This window comes from Zalophus californianus, chromosome 1 (genome assembly GCF_009762305.2).
Source record: "Zalophus californianus isolate mZalCal1 chromosome 1, mZalCal1.pri.v2, whole genome shotgun sequence".
NCBI classification, from domain to species: domain Eukaryota; kingdom Metazoa; phylum Chordata; class Mammalia; order Carnivora; family Otariidae; genus Zalophus; species Zalophus californianus.
In genome coordinates, this window is record NC_045595.1 from 144410477 (window position 1) to 144428921 (window position 18445).

At 49.0% G+C, this 18445-nt stretch overlaps 1 protein-coding gene across 3 annotated transcripts in view; it reads right to left on the reverse strand.

Moving 5' to 3' along the window:
• The window catches only part of XXYLT1 (xyloside xylosyltransferase 1), a 163693-nt gene that overhangs the window by 54253 nt on the left and 90995 nt on the right, over positions 1–18445 (reverse strand). For all 3 annotated transcript variants that reach the window (XR_003518638.2, XM_027587300.2, XM_027587301.2), the window contains one exon: positions 13254–13386. Coding sequence is in view for 2 of the 3 variants with exons in the window: in XM_027587300.2 (XP_027443101.2) it covers positions 13254–13386 (133 nt within the window). In the remaining variant the exon portion in view is untranslated. The remainder of the gene's footprint in view (positions 1–13253; positions 13387–18445) is intronic.

Consider the following 18445-nt stretch of genomic DNA (forward strand, 5'->3'; position numbering starts at 1 on the left):
CCCTGCAAAAGGTATGTTTAGGCCCTCTGGCCTTTCCCGTCACGGGCTGACGGGGCGCAGCCCTAGTGAGGCTCTGACGCGCAGCTAATACGCACAAAGGGCAGCTCTAGGGAATTTTTGAGACTAGCCAAAAATCAATGGTGAAAACAAAGCATTTACACTTTTTGAAAGGCTGTTGCCTCACCTCCGCCTCTTTCCCTTGACTCCTTCTGCACAAAATTATGGCCAAATCCCAGGGAAAAGCTCTCAAAAGTAGCAAATCAGTCTCTACGCGGTGTTAGCTCCACCCCTCAGGGAAAGCCTAATCTGCCCATTCAACACAGGGCCAAATTGCAGCTCGTGGGCTCACAGGGACTACCAGGAGATGTGGGGGGCAGGCATGGTAAGATGCATTTATAGACACAGGGTGCTTTTACTCTTCACCTTGAACATCCAGGCAAAGGCCAAATGCCAGCCCAAGCATGATTCAACACCCTCTTCTTGGTTCTAGCAGGTGACAGGTCCAAATACATTGCCCACGTCAGCAGCATCTCTGACCCCAGGTGCCTGGGCCTTCACGGCTGCTCTGCCCTGCACCACGTCCTTCCCTGCTCTACCAGCTCGAGTGCAGGGTGAGGACATGTCCTCGGGCAGTCTAGGACAGGGCTGGTTCAACTTGTCCTAGTGTAATTATCAATAGCGTCCCCTTTTCCACACTTGAAGTGTTATAGTTTAACAATAATTTCACGGTGAAATTAAACGTTCACACCACCCATGCTGTCCTTCCTCCCAGGGCTGTTTCTCATGATGTTTATCTTTACTAGTGTCAGGCAGATCTAGAAAGTGGGATCTTAAGCGGCAGGGCCTAACGAAGACTGCACGCATCTCCCTTCCTACCCTCCTTCTCTCCTTTCCTTTCAATGTTATCCCCAGTTTTGTTCCAGAAGGAATTTCTCTTAGCTAGCAAAGATGCCAAAATGCATCCTCTAACGAGCCATGAGCTTGATACAGGCATGCCACAAGTTTGGCTCTAAGTTTTCTACTAGGCAACTGAAGAAAAGGACATCTAACTAGTTGTACAGAAGGAGACACCAATTAACTGTCCAGGAGAAATACAAGTATTTGTGGCTCGAAGAGCAGGGAGAAGACTCTCCAGATGGGCCATCAAAGAAGCCACTCTGCATGTCATTAATGATGTCATACTACCGCACCAAAGCGGGCAGCAAGGTTTGGGGCTGGGGTCTCCGTGGGTCTGGCGCTAGCCTAGCTTGTTCACGAGGCAGCACTGAACAGACAGTAGGTGAGATGAGGCAGCGAGCACGTGGCAGCCACGTGGCTCCCTGGCCTCTCCTGTCCCCTTCCCTCCTCCCTTTGGTTTCTCTCCCTCCCTTCCTCCCTCCCTCCAATCTCCCAAAAGCATCTTCAGACATGAGAGTAGTTTAAAGATGTTTTAATACACAGTACAGTTAAAGTAGTTGCCAATTCTGATAAATGGTAAGTCTGGGAATCTTTTTATTTTCTTCCAAAATTGTATTTCTGGACAAGAATTATGCTTGGCCTTGACACTTTACTATTAGGTAAATCTGAGGCTAGTTAGAAAAACATTTGATGGAATTTTTTTCTAAAGATTTTATTTGAGAGAGAGAGCGAGCATGAGAGAGCATGAACGGTGGGAAGGGGCAGAAGGAGAAGCAGACTAGCCGCTGCGCGGGTAGCCCGACGTGGGACTCAGTCCCAGGACTCCTGAGATCATGATCTGAGCTGAAGGCAGACGCTCAACCGACTGAGCCACCCAGGTGCCCCCATTTGATGGAATTTTAAATTACCAATCAAAATCAACTACTTCAAGTGATAGTGGAAAATATTTGAGAAAAACAAAGTTTAAACCCCCAAACTGTGGCCATCAGAATCCAAGGACCAGACAACCAGTCTTCAGAAGGTCCAGGCCAAACTGGTAGAAGTGTTTCATCAATTTTTGCCTCAGTGAACGTTTAAACCTGAAGTCTCAACCTGGCAGTTCTTGGGCTGGATCTGGTGCACCACTGTTTTGCTTGGCTAGCAGACTGTTTGCTTAATTGTCAATACTTAAAGATCGGAATCTTTCACATTAACACAGATTTCTGACTTCTCTCGGGGAAAAAAAAAAATCAGAAGACTTGGCAGCACTGGGCCCATATTCATGCAAAACAAATGAGAACACCAGAAACACCAGTCAAGATCCAGGACACAGATGGGGTTTCAATCAATTCTCTCCTTCCTTGTCTTTCACAATCCATTTCTAAATCTTCAAAAACTTGTATTACTTCCTGGAGGCTTTTACCTGAAATTAAACTGTGATAGCCTGTATCCTGAGTTTCTGAATCACAGATGGCCTTTCTTGTGTCTGTTACAATATGCTACACTCACTGGATGATCCCCTTTTGAGACCCTACCCAATACCCTCTCATTTTACAATTTCATATAAAACCACCACTCACCTCCATATGGTCTTGAATATGATACGACATGAAGACCGGAGAGTGGGGCTCCTCTGGTCTGGTCTGTGCAGGTGACTGGTGGGCACCTGGATGTGCAGCTAATCACAGGCAACCCAGATATTGCATTTGGTCCACAAATCCCTCCCCAGGTTCTGGCTGGCCATCTCAGTCTCCCAGGGACTCAGAGGCCTCAAAGACAGTCTCTCCTCTGTTTATACAAAAGTATATTGCTTGCTCATCTGTAGGATGCCTTTGACCTTGGACAGCAGCTGAAAGAATGTGAGGTGAGGAGAGTGGGGGCCTGAATGACCAAGATCACACCAGAGTCTACCAAAACCCTGATGACATCCTGGCAGGAAGGAACAGGCAGAAAAAATGGAGATGCTTCTCTTCTGCTCTCGTTCTTCCTTCTAAAAAATGATTCATCGTTATGTCCTAGCCTTCCTTAGACACTATGTCCCAGACTCCCTGAAAGCTGAATACCAATGAACTACAAGTTACATGAAGAACATGAAAATCTCGTTTGCTGCCAAGCCAGGTAGAATGCTAGAATTCTATTGCCTTCTTTACAGTTCCAAATTCATGAGTCTTGGGTCAAACAAGATAAAATGGTCCTAGAGTCAGGGAAAGGGTTTCCCTTGCTTCTACCCTGTGCAGGTAGTAGGCTTCATTTTATTAAGGGTGGCAGTGTTTCCTTACAGGGAACCAAGTGGAGCCAGAGAAGCAGTCAAATGCACTGGTACCTCACACCACACAGACTGACAGTAATGAGGCCCCGTGAGTATCTCTGGGACTTCACATTTCTGGAAGCCCATCAGGACTGGCAGCCTCATAATGAGTGCTCATCGACAGCAGCAAGGACATACCAAATGTTCACGCAAATTATTCTACAGAAAGCAATTCTGGTTCCTAAAAAGGTTCCTCTTTTACACGTAATGATAGAAAATTCTCGAGGACAGAGACACTTGGGAAGGCTGGGTCCCTGGAGCAAAGTGTTCCTATGGGCAGCTCCTGGGGGTCAGTTCTGCCACCTGTAAGCAGATCCTAGGGGTTCTCTATGATCAACAGTAACCGGCTCATTTAAAGAAGTCACTCAATGCAGGAGGAGGAGGTAAGGTGTATATTTCAAACCCAAGTCCAGTTTGAAAGCTTGCTATTTCTGCAGTGGCTAATTCTGCAGCTAACCTGGAGGCAGAGGGCCTGGAGGCTGAATATCCATTCCACTTAGGTCAGAAAGGCGGCTGAGCTGTGCGCCTGCAGTAGCCAGGGAGCCGTCCTGTAATTCCCCTCACCTGGAGCCAGCCTTGCCCAACTGTCCTTTCCATACACTGCCTGTCACAGAAAGTCCCTCTTTACACACGCCACTGTGATTCAACTATGTTCTTTTGCTTCCCGCCCCAGGAAGATGCTTAAAGATGAGTCTTTTTTTGCTGCCTGACTGCAAATGAGGATCTCTCAATGAGAGATTTATTTGGCAGAAGAAACAAGTTCTCGTAATGCAAACAAGGACAGTCCTCCCATTATCCTTCGCTGGGCCTCGGTTAGGAGCACCTGCCTGGGCCCACCTCCCAGTGGAATGATGTGGGGAGGTGGTCCCATCAATTAGTCTGCAAGCTTCTCAAGGGCGGGGTCTAGTTTCTCTCTATTGCTTAGCCAGACCCTCAGCAAAAGCCTACTGAGTGAGTTTTCTTGTTGTGCACAGAGCTAGGTCCATCCTAGGAGGCTCCTGGAGGCTGTACCTGCACAGCAATCCCACCACCCCTTCCAAAAAGCCTTTCAGAAGAAAAGACAGAGGGCACCTGGGTGGCTCAGTTGGTTAAGCAACTGCCTTCAGCTCAGGTCATGATCCTGGAGTCCCGGGATCGAGTCCAGCAGCAGGCTCCCTGCTCAGCAGGGAGTCTGCTTCTCTCTCTGAAACTCCCCCCTCTCATGCTCTCTCTCTCAAACAAGTACATAAAATCTTAAAAAAAAAAAACAACAACGGAAGAAGAGAGACAGAAATGTCACACACACAGCTTGGAATTCTGAAGGCAGAATATTAAGCTGAGAAGGATTTACGCCATGCTGTGACATGCATGGTTCCCACAGGAAAGCATCTTTGTGGCTCGTCAGAGGAAAACCTCTAAGTAACAGTACTGACTTGCCAATTGGGGCCTTCACTGAATCTTACCTGCCCCACCTCCTTCACACTGTAATCGCTCTGAAAGCAGGGACATGTCTTCTACCTCATAATTCCTCCAAGTACCTAATCTTGTAGTTCACGCACCCGATGAGCCCAATGAAAATCGAGAATAACAATGTTTCCCGTGTACTGTCTTTAAAAAGAAAAATGTGGAAGCAGTTTGTGTAAGAACAGCAGTGGTGGGACTGTGGACCCTTACCTAACAGCCGGCCAACACACTGCTGAGGAGTCAGGCTCTATCTGACTAAATCGGAGCTCCTTCGTGTATTCAGCAGGCATCTACTGTGTGCCTGGTGCTCGGTCTGCACACCCTGAAAAGAACATGCAACCTGGTCCCACCCTGTCCGCTCATTCATTTCCTCACTCGTTCTTTCGGGAACCATCTGCGTTGGGTACCCCGTGATGGGTCTCATCGCCCCATCACTGGGTGGCCCAGCACTGCTAACCTGCCCAAAGACAAAACACCTGACCTGAGCTGTGTCTGCAGAGCAGGGAAGCCCCACCCGTGTTCAACCAGGACCCCATCTGAGCTGGAGCAGCCAGTCTTCGGCAGCCTCTCTGTGGCCCGTGGCCCTCAGCGGGCGCTGGATGTCCACAGCGCACCCAGGGGGCACAGCCGGCGGATGGGCAACAATTCTATTAATAATCATGTTACATTACGGACCGCAATTCCACTGCAGGGTTTCTGTATACATCTTTTCCCTTTTAAAACACATTTTCCCAATGGTGTGATTAAAAACCAACTGCCTCATAGTAGGTATTATTAGGTCTACCACCTGGCAGGTATTTCCCTCCCCACCCCCTTTTTTTTTTTTAAAGATTTTATTTATTTATCTGACAGAGAGAGACACAGCGAGAGAGGGAACACAAGCAGGGGGAGTGGGAGAGGGAGAAGCAGGCTTCCCAAGGAGCAGGGAGCCTGATGTGGGACTCTATCCCAGGTCCCTGGGATCATGACCTGAGCTGAAGGCAGACGCTTAAGGACTGAGCCACCCAGGCGCCCCTCCCTCCCTTTGTGTTAGGAATTCTGTAGGGCCTCCATCACAGCCTTCGGATCCCTGGGGCTATGCAAAACAGGCCGGCCTTCCGCAGCCCAGGGAGTGAAGAAATACTCAGCTTCTTTCTCAGTCACTACAGTAAAAGGTGGCAGCCTTTTTTCTCTGTTACTCAGATTTAACTCTAATAGAAACTGACAGGTTCAATCTTGGTTAATTAAAAAAAAAAACCATGAGAACAAGAGCCAAGAAATTCATTTTCGGGCGTCAGAGGGGAAAAAAGAGAAGCTACTACCTGAAATGATGGTGGTGGTAGGGCTCTCTTATAAAGCAGAGCTTCATGCCCAGTGAACAGTGGACCTGAATTTCTATCAGCGGAAACCTTTCCAGACGTGACTGTTAGAGTAACATCCTGATATGAGACAATCAGGAGAGAGATGGAAAACGCCGGCTGGCTAGATATTAGAGCTGTGTCTATCCATTTTCCTCCCTCATACAAATTGATTTCAGACCAGGGAACTTGAAGACAAAATGATGCTATGAGTTCACACAAACCTCCTCAGCTCCTGACCTGGCAACAGCAAACAGGATGCTTTAAAAAAAAAAAAATAAATAATAGATTAAAAATGACACTTACAGATGCAATGGTATACTGAGGGATTTGCTTCAAAATAACAGAGATGGCTGGGAATGGGGGAGATGAGAGGTTGGGGACAGAGATGAAACCAGACCAGCTGAGGGCTGTTAATCAATGAAGCTCCATGAACACTGTAACATCGAAGCATCCAGCAGACTACATGATTCTGTCTGCTTTTGTATATGTTAAAAGTTTTCCTAAGTAAAAATAATAATAATAATTCTATTGGGAGACTAGCAAGGTTTAATATAGAAATACTGAGTTAGGTATAAGGATAGCCAAGACATACTGGTAAGTCGGGACGCCTGGGTGGCTCAGTTGGTTAAGCGACTGCCTTCGGCTCAGGTCATGATCCTGGAGTCCCGGGATCGATTCCCACATCGAGTCCCGCAGCGGGCTCCCTGCTCGGCGGGGAGTCTGCTTCTCCCTCTGACCCTCCCCCCTCTCATGTGCACTCTCTCTCACTCATTCTCTCTCTCTCAAATAAAATCTTAAAAAAAAAGACATACTGGTAAGTGAACAAAAAAAAGAGGCAGAAGGGTATATAAAGTATGAGTCCATTTATACACACACACACACAGGTAAATTTGTAGAAAATTTCTGGAAAAATAATCTTCATATACTTCTTAGATTTTTAATGAAAATACATTACTTTTATATAATGATTCTTTTTTTTTTTTTTAATTCAAGGAGTACAGCAGGGGAAAGGAGATAGGAGGGTTAAAAAATGAGATGAACATCTCCATGGAGCAGAACCAGAACACAAACCTCATTGATGATCAGGGCTAGAACCACAGGCTGGAGTCCAGAAGCAGGTGGTGTGGCCAGCAGCTCACCCTCTGCAGGGCACTGAACTACCCCGGTGGGAGGGGGCGGGGGTAGGGGGAGGAGGCTGCCAGGATCACAGTGGGAACAGGGACTGGGGTGCCCGTCCCCCTTCCTCCCTGTTCTGCTACAACCGCGCTGTCATCTATGTGCATAGCTCCCCCTCTCTGAGCTCTTGGTTTCCCCCGGAGGCATACTAAAAGTTCCCTCCTTTATTATGGACTAGTTGATTTCTCCTTGTAACACTGTCTGTTTCTGTTTTGCAAATAGCCTATATTGCTTAGGGCATACAGTAAAAATATAAAAACCTGCCTGCACAGGTATGAAATCCGTGGTACTGATTTCCTCAGGGGAGGGAGGGCAGGAGGGGCACACAGCACCAACACCCCAGCTGCAAGTGCAGGAAATAAAAGTATCAGCCTTTTTGTCTTCCATAAAGGAAGGATGGCTTATGTGGCAGGGAATTCCTCAAACACAGACAGGGAGTTCAGATGCTGAGAAGCCAAAATATTAGCACTAATTATGCTAAGTTAATCAGTTGTTCCAATTTTACATATAAGGAAACTGAAGCTCAGAAGTTAGGGGACTTTCCTTGGGTCACAGAAGTAGTTAAGTGGCGGAGCTGGGACTGGATAAAACTCCCACTAGGGAGTGCTATCCTCTGCCAGGCACTATACACACACTGATTTAATCCTCCAATCAACTCCACCATATACACTACTATGCAGTGCTATAATCTCCATTTCTTAGCTAAAGGAACTCAAGCTCAGAGAGGTCAAGAGACTTGCCCAAGGTCACACAGCTATGAGTGGCACAGGTGGGGTCATTTCACATCCTCCTCTCCTACCTCTGTGCTAAATCCTCACTTCCTCCCCAGCTCCCCTGAGAGCCCTTCACCAGTCCTAGGAATGGGAGAAGGCAGCCTGCAGATAAGCTGGACATTTCCATTCCAAGCATCTGGAAAGAGGCTAGGCTGGCACAAATACTATCAATAAAAACCACGTGACCTAGAAAGGTGAAAGAGTAGACACTATTAAAATACTTAACACAAAAGCAAATTCCTGCCTTGTGGTGTGTTATCAGCAGCTGACAGGATTAGCCTGCTGCTTCCACCTCATGGTGGGTTTGGGCTCAAACCAGCACACAGCTGGCCTGTGGAGCCAACAGAGAATGAACCGGAAGCCTGTGGACCCCACCAACAAAGCTCCCATTCAGGAGCTCCTCAGGTGGCCAGCTCCAAGACAGAAAGACCATAACCAAAGGCTGTGATCCCAGCTCTTCCACACACACACACACACATTCTCACACATGCATTCTGTCTCTCTCTCTCATACACACACTCATTCTCTCACACACACATTCTCTATCATACACACACTCTCTGTCTCACACACACACATATTCTCTCTGTCTCTCTCACAAACACATTATCATACACATTCTCTCTCACACAGGCATTCTCTCTCTCTCATACACACACACTCTGTCTCACACACACACACATTTTGTCAGTCTCTTTCTCACACATATACACATTCTCTATCATACACATTCTCTCTCACACACACATTCTGTCTCTCATACACACTCATTCCAGGCTCAGCAGGAACCCTGTGGCCCAAAGCTAAGCCACTGCCAGACCTCCTACCTCCAGTGATCTCCCCAAAGGACCCAAATCACAAGCAGGACTCTAATTCCTGCAGAGTGGTGACCCCAGGCCTAGTGCCTCACAGAAACTTTGAGAGCTGCCTCCTGCCATCCCCTCACTCGCTCACCCTGTTTTCCTGACAAGTTCCCACTTTATAAGGCTCTGTTCCCGCCTCCCCGAGGACTTTGTAGAAAAGCCAGATCATCCCCTTCTGTTAAAAAGAGGTTTTAATTCTTGGGTAGGGGTAGAGCTACCAGATTTAGCAAACAAACAAAAAACAGGGCACCCAGTTAACTTAAATTTCATATAAACAGCAAATAATTGTTTTGTATAGGTATGTCCCATGCAATATTTGGAGCACACACACACAAAACAATTATTTGTTGTTTTTCTGAAATCCAACTTAAGTGAATGTTGTGTATTTTAACTGGTAACCCTGTATGGTTGGGGTGGGGTAGAGTAGAGGTATCTAGTAGAACAAATCATCTTGAAAGAAAACACAAAAAAGAGTTGTGAGGATTTAGGGAGGAAAGTGAGCAAGTGCCCTTTACTGAGCATCTCTTTCACACCGGAAGCTTTCATGCACGTTGTTCATTTGAGTTTTCCGGTAATTCTGTGCTTCAGATATACTTATCCCCACTTACAGATTAAAAAACAAGACAAAACAAAACAGAAGGTCAGAGAATCAAGTGACTTGCAAAACATCATACGGGTAATTCATGAAAGGCAGGACTACAATCCATAGCTTCTGAGTACAACTCAAATGCAATTTCTTCTGCATCAAGCTGCTCTGCCTGCTGATACATATCTATAATGTTATAGGGCTGTACATAAAGAGGGCCCAACCATTTTCTTTGCTTTTCCAATACATTCATGAGGAAGCAAATTCAAAATGGTATCCTGGACTAACACATATGTGTAAAATAAAGTACTCTATTTACAGAGACCATTCTGCTTACAGAGAAAGCACTAGATCCTTCTCTCCTTTTGGTCACGTACCCCAACTAAACACATCATCTATGAGGACCTACCTGTCCAGTGGTCTAGTTCCTTGACAAAGAGGCAGAGAAAGGGTCAAGACAGGACCGTTCCACCCAAAATGACCATGGCTCCCCAATTTTCAGATGAGAAAGGTCACAGGACATTTGACTCAACAGAATCTTAACAGGGAGCCTACAGAAAAAGGTACCTCTATCACTACCCTAGCATCCTACAATCCATCATTTCCCAGAAAGCACAGTGGGTTTAGTGTTCATTTGGGGTGGGGGTGGAATTATGGCGGGGAGAATTGTAAAAAAACAAACAAACAAAAAACCCAAAAAAGACTATTTGTCAAATGAATAGTGAGAAATACTTTTCCCTCCACCCTTCTCCAAGCTCCTAATGTTCTTCGTGGCACACAATAGAGGGGAAACAACCATAAAAATGACTTAATATGTGCCCTTTTGAAGTACAGTAACTGTCAGGCAAGGGACTATAAAAATAACACAGTTGAGGAGATTCAAATTTATTTCTGCTTAGTGAATTTCCAGATCAAAATGTGCTCAGTTAATCAGTCAGGTTTTGCTTTTGTGCTGTTGTTTTGTTTCTAAATTTTCCTTTTCATAGATGCTAGCAGATTTTGCTTATGATAAAAACCTTGCCCACCTCACACTCCACCACTTAGGGAGTGAGACCATGCGGTTGTGGGAACTCCCACTGGTTCCTTGTTCCTGGCGGAGGGCGCAGGAAGTGACTGCACAGGAGTGGACAGATGCTGGCCTGGGGATACCCCACCAGTGGTGATGGCCAGGTTCAAGGCAGTGGGGCTGGGGCTGCCTGCTCATGAGAAGGGCCCGGCTCTGGCCGTCCTTGTGTGGACGCTGCTTACTCGCTACCCTTCCACTCCCCCACTTCTTCTCCTACCCCGTCCCCACAAACACACCCAGGTGCAGGCTCCAAAGGCACAGACAACCAACAGTTTTTCTTTTGGGCCACTGGAGTCTCCAGTTTTCCAGCGGAAGACAGCAAAAAACCCCACACTCCATTCCCCCTCTGACCCAGCCAGCACCAAACCATTCCCAGCCCCAGCACGAGGCTGCAAATATTCAGAGGCAATTACCCAGAGCCAGTAGGGCACACATTAGTGCAGGGCCGTCATTTGCAGACTTAATTATTAGAGGCTTTATAAACATTTCAGCTGGGGGGGGGTGGGGGGATTGGGAGCGGAAAGGGGGAGCACATAACGGGGTTTTCGTTTCTGATGGTGAGTGTGCCAGCCCTACAAACAGGCCAGGTTGGGACTCTGCCGGTAGCCGCAGAGGCCTCATTTTTCTCATTGTACATAATGATCATTACAGACTCTGAAGGTGAGAAAAATTCAATTTCACCTTGGATCTAAAATCTTTCAGAGATTTCTTTTGAGAAGTCTAGATAATTAAACTGATTTACGTTTCACTGTTAATAAAATCCTAGATGTACAAAAACATAAATTCTGGTGGATACTATTTAAATGGGATCACGTTTCCATTTCTATTACATAAGAAGACTCCAGAGCAGGGCTTGAAGGCACCACTGCTCCGGCTGCATTTAATCACGAGCCTGCGAGCATCCTGGGGACCCTGGCCCTTAGGGAGCAGTGAGGGGCCCCCGCTGCAGACCAGCGGCCTCAGGACAGAGGAAAGACGATGAGGAGCCGGTGAGGGTCAGGAAACTGGGATCACAGTGCCGGGGGAGGGGGAGGGAGGTCCTGCAGCACAGCGGCTCCCATTCTCAGATGGAGGAACCCAGGCCCCAAGCATAGGGACTAGCACGTAGGACTTTGGACTCTCAGTCCAGTGCTCCTTCCATTGCCTCTAGGTGTTAAATCGAGATCCACCTTGTATAAAGGTGAGGGAATGAGGTGAGGAGGCTGCTCTGAGTTGAAGTGGCAAGTGTTGACCCAAACCCTCGGCTCCTGTTCCCCCTGCAGAGTGCGAGACTCTGCTGTGTGACTGGGAGACAGGCTGGGAGAGGATGACATCAGGGCAAACAGCCCACAAGGCCCAGGAGTTATCAGCCCATTCAGAAGCCTCGCAGGAATTTCCTGTTATGTGATCTGCGTCTTGCAAATAGTCACAAGCAAGCAAGCTGTCACTCTTCCCCGCTCTTTTAGGGGAAACGCGGGCTCTTGGGTCACTAGCAGCCTGTGCCCCGCAGCTTTCCAAAGACGACCTGGCTCTGAGGATGTCCACAGGGAGCCGGCGGGAGGGTCTGCTGGGACAACGAAGAGTGCGCCAGCCCTGCGGATGGTGAAATCCCAGCTCTAGGACAACGAAGAGCGCGCCAGCCCCGCGGATGGTGAAATCCCAGCTCTAGGACAACGAAGAGCGCGCCAGCCCCGCGGATGGTGAAATCCCAGCTCTAGGACAACGAAGAGCGCGCCAGCCCCGCGGATGGTGAAATCCCAGCTCTAGGCAGCTCGGTTCTGGGTGAGCTCTGGCACTACCCGGAGGAGGATCAGTCAGCAACATGGAAGCCCCTGGACCCAGAGCCATGGCTCTAGTTTTCAACAAACACTGTAGGTGCCTCTGCTCTTCCTTTCCTTTGTTTCCACCATAAGACAGACAGCACACACACGAGAGTGCAGAGGGCTAACAACACACTGAGGTACTCCGGGGGCACTCTGCACCCAGGTTGTCCTCCCCGCCAGGCCCCCAGCCCTCCAGAGGGAACACCGGGCCGGCTTGGGGGATCATCTTTGCCTTGGTTTTCCTTATAATTTTTGCCACATGGTGGGCATCCCTCCAGATTACAGTTAACTTTGCCCAGCAGTGCATGTGGCTACTACCACTTGCACATTTTGGGTTTTGTATAGTACTCAGTTGGATGAATACATTTTATTTGTCCCTTCTGCTAGCTATGGACATTTAAGTCATTCTCAGTTTCTGGCTACTGCATACAATGCTGCAGGGAACATTCTTGAACATGTGTCCTGGTTCTCAGATGCTGGGGTTTCTCTACGACGCACACTTGACAATGAAGTGCACGGCATCACGCAGAATGTGTTCTTCACGGCGATGAGGTAACCCCAACCAGTGCCCCAAAGCTGTGCTGCCTTCCCCTCCTTACGAGACACTGATAAACCCGTTCTGCTTAGACAGAGGAGGGGTCACTGGTGACTCAGAGGCCAAGAAAGCCTAGTTCATCGTCAGACAAGGCAATTCAAGCTATATCCTGATACCTCCTCTGTAAGGCAAAGCCCAAGATTTTAAAATCCTGAGCTTAACCAGAACCAAGCAACTAAAACAGCTCAGCTTTCTACGAGAAAAATGTTACAAACTCCCCCAAAACAATGAGGCAGCATCTACAGCTTTGGGGCAGACCCACCTGCCCACACTATTAACTATATGCAATAAGCACCAATGTGTCTCTAAGAGATTCAAGGGCAGATTAAGAGATTTAAGAGTGTCTACCGATAAAGCAGGACAGGGGAAAGAGAGGAGGGACGGAGGGGGTCCTGGACGCCACACCCCCTACGGCCGCCCCATACCGGTACACTGGCTGCATCTCTCTCGCTATGCCAATGATGGCGTCCGGCAGGAAACTGTCAAACTCCTCAAACAATTCCCGGATGTTGGTCTTATACTTCAGGTCTAGGTCCAGCTGAATTATCCGCAGGATCTCTGGAGGAAAAAGAAAGAAAACAATAAGACACAGACACACATCCTGGGAGGCTCAGCCACGGACAGAAAATGAGTGGAGGGTACAGAAACAGGTATCAGGTCATTCTTGCAGTCACCAAATGATGCAAAGTTATCGCTGGAAACAAAGGCCCTTCATTCACCAGCAACCCACTCTGCACCAAAGTCTTCATAAACAACTGCCCCCCCCCCCCGCCCCACCCTTCCACTCGCAGGCATGCATTTTTGTTTAGAACGAGGTGACCATATGCTCTGCTTCAGGCCCACTGTCCTGGCGTAATTTTCAACAGCACACCACTTCATTCTCAAAAGGAACCAGTTTGGACGACATGTTATGTGGACACCCTACTGAAAATCAAAGCATACAGGTCTTTCTCCGTGGGGCACAGGTGGTAAATGAGCCACAGGAGAGAGGGCTGGAAACCCGCCCTTATTAGCACGTTCTCAAACCTCGATGTGTGTCGAGTTCGGATGCCGACAGAACAGCTGAAAGACCTCGGACACTGTTAGGTTTTTATTCCACTGTCTGAGAGACAAAATGAGCTATAATTAGACAAACCGAGTCTCACAATTACCTGGCACATAAGTGCTGGTTGCTTCCGCTGCCTCCAGATGACTCAGGGCGAGGAGGGAGGAGGGAGGAGGGAGGAGGGAGGAGGGGGGGGCCCCCGGCTCCATTCTCTCCTCCTCTGCACCCCCACCCCGCCCAAGCCTGAGTCAGCTCCTATGTGGCAGTGGCAGCAGGGGACCAGACCCAGCTGCCCGGGGCCCCTGCCCTGCCCCCACCAGGACTGACACACAGGTGACTGAAACCAAGAAGGGAGGAACTAAGTGCATGACATGGGAGGGGCTGCAGGGGCTCCAAGGAGGGGCTGCTCAGGGGTCAAATGATGCGGGAGAGAAAGTGCTCTGCACTAAGGAGGAGGCCCAAGGTGGGAAGCGGGACATGCAAGTGCAAGTTCCAGTTTTGCTGCTGCTTGACGCTGTGACCCTGGGAAAATGACTTCTCTAAACCTTAGCTGTCCCATTTGTTAAAGTGGGGGTGATACGATGGGCCCCATGAGCCTGTGATGCCAGGAAGATGAGAGGACAGATGGGAAACACCTTGTATTCAGGCTGCAGAGCACTGCAGGAATCTAGGGTTTGGAGAGTAGGGAATTCACCGACGCCTGAGGCAGTCAAGGGAGACTTCATGAAGGAGGGAGGCGTGGGCTGGGTCTTGACATCTGGGCAGGGGTGGACAGCTGAGGCACAGCGACACCCACCGACACCCAACATCAGGCTCTCCCCGGGGCGCGACGGCTGTCTGAGGACAGGCTGTCCAGGGAAGCCCTCTGAAGACAGGGACCCTATCTTTGGCATCTCGGCATCCACCCACTCATACTGCAGGCCTCGGCCGTCGGTAAACACTCAGGAATGTTTGTGGAATTCAACAGGCATTCTCTAAATTCGTTTATGAAGAAATCACAGCTTATGATTCCAGAAAAACTGATTCGTTTGTTCTTGTTCTCTTTTCCTTTGTGGCACAGAAAAAGAACATTAGTTGACTTCCGACATGAGTGTTTTGAAAAAAAAAAAAAAAAAGTTAGTTACACTAGGTGAGAACCCAGCAGCCCAGGCCAGAGGGAAGTGAGGGGCTTCTCTGGCCCTGCAGGAAGGGGGTGCAGGAAAACGGGCTCACCTAGCCATGTGGACACGGCTGTCACCTGGCTTCACACTGCCCACCCCCACACGCCAGTGAGTAAAACTGCTGCTCGCCCTCCTGCACTAAGAACAGCAATGCCAACCATCCCAACCAAGAAGCCAGGAAAGGTGATGACTCGGGAGTCCGGGGGTCAGGAAGCCATTGTGGTGCCTTTGCTATCTCCCAGAAAGCTGCCCTCCACCAGGAGTGGAGAGTAGGGACAAGCCACAGGGCAGAGCCTCAGGGTACCTGATGCTCTCAGAAGTGGCCCTGGGGAACAGAGAGAAGGAACCCGATGTGACCTTAGAGAAGAACACCATGTCCCAGGAGAGAATGTCTAGGAGTGAGAGTTATAGCCATCAAGAAGTCATGGTGGGGAGGCCCCACAGCACCCCCCCCCAGCCATTTTTTTCTTTCTGGCCGCCTCCTGTGCCCCAAGCTCCCACATCCAGGGTCTCAGGTGGCTCCTTCACATAATAGAGCAGAGTACTAATGAGACAGGGACAGGAGGGCATCATCATCATCATCCCAAGGAGAGAAAGCACATCATCTATCACAGGTTCTGTCGACGAAGGGGATGGAGGGGGACAAAGGCATTTGGCCAAGAGATGGGGAGGCCTCGAGGATGTATGGTGGTACTTCTGTGGTATTGACAGGGCTACGGAAGAAGGGGAAATGTCATCCTCAGGGGGTATTTCAATGACACCAACGACAGCCACAGGGAAGCACCCTTTCTGTGAGTGGTTTTGAAGTACCCAACATTGCATAGGCACAAGCTTATTTCTCCTAACCACCCAATAGATTGAGTTATTCCTACATCCCAATGAAGAAACAGGTTTAGAAAAGTTCAAAACTATAGCCCGAGGTCCTACAACAAATAAGTGCTAGAGCTGGGATCTGAACCTTGGTTAGTTCACGTGAAAGCCCAGCACGCCCTTTCCAGCAGACCCTGATTCTCCTCTGATCAGAGAGAAGCTCCTGGGAGGTAGGTCTGGCACCCCTGCCACCGGCACGGGGGCCCACACAAGTGCCAAGGGCCTTGACAGACAAAAAGCAGAGCAACAAGCTGGCCAGATGTGGAATTTGAGGGAAGTCCTCTACAGGCAAGCAGTTTCGCTGCAGCTAAGGGAACTCCCAGCGGCGGGGACGGCAGTTAGTCAGCTGGCCACCTTCCTCGAAAGCCTACCATGTGTGCCATGTGTACTCCCCTGGGCTTTCAAGGTCACATACACCCTACCTACTCTACGAGGAACAGCCCGAATGCCTCCTTCCCTGCCCCACCCGGACAGGCCCTGGTCAAGGTCATGGCACTGACACCTTGTGTACTGGCCTCACCACCTTGGCCAGAGAGAGTGCTTCTTGAGGGCGGGGAATGGGCTGGGAGGGCAGAGCTCAGAGACATGAGTGGTCTCCTGAACAGACCCAGCTCCTTCATTTGGGCAGAGCCCTGGCCTTGTCTTAAAAAGCCCGTCAATAAATCTGAGCACCTTCCCTGCTCTCTAGGAACTGGCTGGGAGTGAACCTGGAAAAGGTCACATGCAGCCCTAAGACACAGGAATTCGAGATGCTTTTAGAGTTTTAAAACTCCTCATTCATAAAGTACCTTATTTTGCTAAAGGTGCTGATACTTCTTTCAAGAGGGACCTCACCGAATGAGGTGAACTGGCTAGGAAGGAACGGACTGCTTCCCACCAACATGAAAGGACTGGCCCAGTTACTACCTTTCAGGCTGAGGCCGGAGGACACTCCCTTCTATTCTGAGAGCTGACAGCCCTCCGTGCAACCTGTGGTGTCGGGCGGGCATCTGTCCAGACGGTTATTCTTTATGTAATTATGAAGTAAGATGCCAAGTTGCAAATGTCACTGCTGGAAAGAGAAAGATGCTTACCAGGAAGGCTGGAATTGATTACGGTAAGATTCTCTGAAAGGTCCCCGCTCCTCTGGCCCCTGGTCCCTGCTGTTGTCCTCTCTCTGTGGGAACTACATGGCAGGGGTGGGGGCATTATGCTGAAAGGCTCTTCTGACGATGAGGTCAGATTGGTACACGGCAGTGACAGCCACAGTGATGGCCCACAGGGGATGCTCGTTGGAGGACAGCTGTAATGACAGCACTTAGGACCACTGAGCTTTAAGGAATAAATGAGTGAGAGAATTGACTCCAAAGCAAAGAGATGAAATCTATAAAGCATGGGGAAGAATGTCTCAGAAAAAGGACTAGGCATCTATAAAACTCAAAAACAACGGCCAGCATCCAGCTGGTTGAATGTCTACCATGTCAGAATCCCATGAGAAAATGATTAAAAAAAAAAACAAAAACAAAAACAAAGAGGACAGAGTAATCTAGGATAACAGAGCTGAAGGAAGAGCCAATCTATCCATTATACAGATGGGGAAACTGAGGGCCAAAGAAGAAGTGGGCCTTGTCAGGGGTCACACTGGTGAGCTAAGTGGCAAAGCTGATCCCAGAACTCAGGTCTTCTGATTGCCTAGCTAATGCTCTCATGTCAGTCGGCGCCCCCCTTCCACTGCCCACTCCCAATATGGGCCATAAACTCCTCAAGAGCAGGAAACATTGTGGCCAAAAGAATACGGCCCAAAGGGCTGCACACAAGACTTGCCAGGCACCCGATACAACCAGCTCATGGAGGATCTGCAAATCACACCATGAAAACAAAACCTGAAGATGAACAGCAGTAGTGAAAGAAAGATGAGATCTCCGTGATCCACATACTGGATAGCCAGCTTTTGGGAAGCTGCTCTCCATATTCTCCCATCAACATCAGGCAGGGATTGTTAGAAAACACACAAAACCAACAAATCCTTGCATTTCTCTAGGAACACACCTTGAGCTATACTACATTCAAAGGGAGGCAGGAGCCAGACTTTACAGCCAGGAGCCACCCATGGAGACACAAGCTCAGTGCCTGGTGTGAGGATGACAACAACCAGTAGTAAAACACTGTCCCCCCCCTTCAGCCCCCCAACCACCACCCAGCCAACTTCTCTTCTGGCTGGACCTGTTCATTCCTGGAAACATGGTGCTGCAACGTCCAATTAGCTGGATGAGGGGCCTTCCAACCAGCCCCGCAAGCTCACAAATCTTGCTATGTATGTGTTTAATCACAAAAACAAGAAGCGAAGTGTGTCATTTTCTCAGGTAGAAGGGAGCTTGCCCATGTGTTAGGAAGAGTCCTGTGTGGGCATCGGGGTATTTGAGGGATGCTGCTGGGCATCGTCCTCCGATGAGCGCAGTGCTGGCACTGGCTGGCCAGGCCCCTTGGGAGATGACAGAACACACAGGGGCTCCCAGCAGCGTCACCTCACGGGTCAGCACTCAGAGCTTTAAACACTGCTTCC